The 4652-nt window shown below is 33.1% G+C and overlaps 1 protein-coding gene across 1 annotated transcript; it reads right to left on the reverse strand.

The window, feature by feature from the left end:
• Positions 1–3707: 3707 nt before the first annotated feature.
• LOC131615348 (uncharacterized) lies at positions 3708–4306 on the reverse strand. The gene has a single exon (XM_058886733.1). The coding sequence runs from the start codon at positions 4185–4187 to the stop codon at positions 3843–3845; it is 345 nt and encodes a 114-aa protein (XP_058742716.1). The 5' UTR covers positions 4188–4306; the 3' UTR covers positions 3708–3842.
• Positions 4307–4652: the final 346 nt, after the last annotated feature.

Genomic DNA, 4652 nt, shown 5'->3' on the forward strand with positions numbered 1-4652 from the left:
AGCTGAAATCATGAACAAGAAGTTCAAATGAACAACTAAAATCATGAACAAGAAGGTCAAATGAACAATTTAAAATAAATTGTTGTCTTGATCCTCGTACAAATTAATATGAACCAAAAGTTCAAAATATTATTCATTTGCAAAGTCTATGAAATAAATTATCAGCTGATAATACTCCACTCAAAGTGGATTTCCTATTGGATAATATAATATTGCAAATGAGTTGTTGATGCGCCTGAAGCGTGGTATGAAAGTCGGTTCCAATGTTAAAAGTCCTCTACTAAGAAAAGAAACTAAAAATGACCCAAGTGAGGATATGAAAATGCTTAGAGCACTTTGACATAATTTAATTTTCAGTTCCAGAAGAATAAATCAAGTACTTGAAATATGAAATAAAGAGATCTCGATAAATTATGTCATGGATGAAATGGAACCGAAATTGAGATAACTGAATAAAGTCAATATTGACAATGTCTTTGTATACAATATAGCGCTAAAAGTGATCAATGATAACGAGGATCATGAGTCAAAGTCTATTAAAGATTGTAGACTAAGTGAGAATTGGCCAAAATAAATATATTCAATTGAAGAAGAATTAAACTCACTTTACAAGTGACTCACTTTTGGACCTGTAGTCCGAACACCTCAAGATGTGAAACTAATGTGATATAAATGAGTTTTTGTGAAAAAGAAAAATAAGAATGATATAAAGTTTGATTTATTGCTCAATGATTTTCACAAAGACCTAAGATTGATTTTGATATATTCACCTGTAGTGGATTCAATCGATTTTTGATAATTAATTAGCCTTGTAACACATGAAGGGCATAATTTGAACATGATGGGTGTAATGACATCTTATTTATATGGTTCACTTAATAGTGACATTTACCTGAAACTCCCTGAAGGGTTCAATATACCAGAGGCACGTAATTATGGATCTCAAGAAAATTACTACATCAAATTGAACAAGTCTCTGTATGAGTTGAAAGAATCTGGATGCATGTGGTATAATCGCCTCAGTGAATATTTACTAAATGATGAATATACAAATAATTCAATTTGTACTTGTATTTTCATAAAATGATGTGGAAAAGAATTTGCAATACTAATTATCTATGTGAATGTGATACATATTATTGGAACTCCTGAAGAGCTTCCAAAAGCTATAAATTCCTTAAAGAAAGAGTTTGAGATGAATGACCTAGGAAAAACAAAAATTATGTCTAGCCTTACAAATTGAGAATTTGGACAATGGAATATTTGTACACCAGGAAGATTATATAGAAAAGTGTTGAAACACTTCTATATGGACAAATCTCATTCGTTGTCTACTCCAATGATTGTTATATCATTAGATGTAGAGAAAGATCTTTTCAGGCCTCAAGAAAATGATTACAAAAATTGTTTGGTCCTGAAGTACCATATCTTAGTGCAATTGGAGCACTAATGTACCTTGCTAATTATACACGTCTTGATATATCGTTTGTGGTCAATCTATTACCAAGATACAATTATTCACCTACATGAAGACATTTGAACGGAGTCAAACATATACTTCGTTATCTTAGAGATGCTGGTTACTTGTCAGATTCTCACAATAGTAGATCAGAAACAGGCTATTTGTTTACATGTGATGGTACAACCATTTCATGGAGATCTATGAAACAACTCATGGAAACAACTTCATCAAATCCTACATAACGATTACTACTACATGAAGTCACTTCGAAGAAGACATTTTAAGCAACGACTACAAAGAATATCGTCTCACATGTAAATGTCTGCGTGAGGGGGAGAAATACATATGTTTTGCACTCTTTTTTCCTTCACCATGGTTTTGTCCCATTGGGTTTTCCTGGTAAGGTTTTTAACGAGGCAATTCACATTCAAGGGATATTGTACTCTTTTTCCTTCACTAGAATTTTTCCCACTGGGTTTTCTCTAGTAAGGTTTTAACGAGGCATATCCTCAATGGACATCCAAGGGGGAGTGTTATGAATAAATATTGTGGATGTCCATATATATTCTTATCTTTCATCTTCATATTCCTTATTAAGTGGTATAGTAAGGTTATGATTTTTCATCTTCCTAATGTCCTATAAATAGATACCACTTTGCAATGTAAAGAGAACACTTGAAAGATGATAATACAATATTACATTTTATCTACTCTTTCTCTCCTTCATCTCTCCTTCATCTCTATATTGTTTTGGTTAGTTTTATAACACTTTCAATGTTGTTAACATTCACGAGTATCAAGCAGATGGGACTCTTTATCAAGAAGAGAACTCGAGATCAAGTTCTTTAAAGGGAGATGAGGCTGATGTAGGAAAACTGGTTACGCGTATCAAAGAAGAAGTCACACGTTAGAAAGGTTCGGCAAGATTTGCACAAGTTGAGGTCCGATGTCAGAATGACTATTATTATACCTTACCGTATAGGGAATCGGCTCACAAGTCCAACTCCCCACTTTGCTGTGACTTATGGACTTTTTAAGCCATCCAAGTCCGTTTAAGGCCCAAAACAACATTTTATTATTTTCCACAATTTCTATTTTATTTCAGTTTTTGAATAATTTACGCATTAGTGTTTCTTTTTAGTATTTAAACACTTTTGGGACGTGACCGTCAGAGTCATATTCTATCACAATAAAATTAAGATTTTTCTTCTTTCTGGTGAATTCCAGAGTTTTATTTGACATATTTGTCGTTTACAAACTTGTGTTTTTGTTCTAGGTTTAACACTTGTTAATCCTTCGTGATTTCGACTGCGTCATTTTTCATTAGGATGCAAGGCTTAGATTGACTATGATGTAATAAGTTTGACTACTCCTTGAACTCCCAACACTAGATTATTTGTTCATGACCTCACTCACATGCTTTCCGGAAACTTCCCAGAAGGTCACCCATCCCATTACTACTCCAAGTCAAGCACGCTTAACTGTGGAGTTCTTATGGAATGAGCTACCAAAAAGATGATGCATCTTGTTGGTATAGGTAGTACCTATCAATCCTTATAAGCTTTCCTTCAACCATGCAGTCCCATACCTGCACGGTTTTAGGATCCCTCTCATTCCGATGTGGCGGCCACCCTAGCCCCAATTGGCCCCAGGTGTTCCATGCGGTACAACCACCCCTCGCCTTCTTCGGCCTCGGGTGTTACATTGACAATCTAAAGCGATTTTAGATTATCATTATCGGCGATTTTAGATTATCATTATCGGTTAATCGCAATCATTAAATTTCTATTAATGTTTGATTTTTATTTTGATTATCTCTAAAATACTTGCAATGTTTATATATGATTGTGATGCCTTGATTGTATAAATTTTTTTTACATAAAATTGATAACATTTAATCTCTTTCTTCATTTATTTAATTACATTTTTAAAAATGTTTAATTTAACATAACAGAAATGCCTACCCCACAACTTCTCCGATTTCCAAGCAACTGACAACTCATTTTGCCATTGTTTGACTCTGAATCCTTTGTTTTGCGCATCTTCTTGCTTCAATTTCACGTTTTTCTTAATTTCTCTCTTTTGAAGTTTTCTTTAATTTAATTAAAGCCTCTTTAAGAGTTCTGAACTAAAAAGAATATTTATAAAATCACACACTTCAATTTTTAATGTTGTAAACACACAACTTTTTTATAAAAATCTATTATTTTAGATTATTAAAGATTACTCAAAGATATTCATTAACTTTTAAAGAAATTAGATAATAGATAAAAATATGTCCGAATTGTAAAGAAAACTTCGTCACTTCAAAATTCGATAGTTTCATGGTCCATGAATAATGAAGCATAACATAACCAAAGACGAAAAATAAAGAGAGACGCTAGTTAGAGAGCGAGAGTTTAAGGTCAAGAGCATGTTCCTTGAGTTGTTCTTTCTTCTTCTTCTCACCGTTGTTGTTTTTTACTGGATCAGGAAAATTCAATGGAAAGTGAATTTCTGTAGTGAAATCCTGCAATTCAAAACAAGGCTCTGTCTTCTTCATCCTTTTCTTGTTGCTCTCGTTTTGATCTATATGATCATGTAGTTCTTCCCTCCGGCGTAGTCTATCACGGGCTTCACGGAAGCTTCTTAGCAGAGAGTAGAACTTCTCTATCTTCATCTCTTCTTTTTCTTCCTCGCTGTCATAACCATCATTTCTGACCTCTTTCTTCGTCTTATTTTCCATGTATGAAATATGAGTTCAATTTGAAAAGGAAAAGAGAAACGGAGAGATAGTGTGACGAAGAATATTGTTTGGAGTGGTTGAGTTGGTATTGTTGCGTAATTGCGGGTTGTGTTTGAGATATTTTGATGTCATGTGATTTTATAACGTGGGAACGCGTAATGGAAGAAAGTGTTTATAGAAAGTAATTGATGACGATATAGTAGTGACGTCACTACGTTGAGGTGTGAGGCGGTTCTTAATTTTGACTCGTTCTACACGTGTTGGAATAATGGGCCAATTCAAGCTTTCATAAAAATGGAAGAAATAAAGTTAGGTGTGATTTAGGGAACACTCTCATTATTCCCGTTTTTTTTTTTAATAAAGATGATATATTAAAAAAAAAAAGTATAATTAGTTAGAAAGTTTTTTTTAATTTAATTTAATTTAATATTTTGTATCAGTCTTATGCAGAACAATACTGATAAC

The sequence above is a fragment of the Vicia villosa genome, linkage group LG1, assembly GCF_029867415.1.
Source record: "Vicia villosa cultivar HV-30 ecotype Madison, WI linkage group LG1, Vvil1.0, whole genome shotgun sequence".
Taxonomy (NCBI): Eukaryota; Viridiplantae; Streptophyta; class Magnoliopsida; order Fabales; family Fabaceae; genus Vicia; species Vicia villosa.

Bases quoted from the DNA above. Each gene is read 5' to 3' on its own strand.
- LOC131615348 (XM_058886733.1), bottom strand. From the start codon at position 4,187: ATGGAAAATAAGACGAAGAAAGAGGTCAGAAATGATGGTTATGACAGC.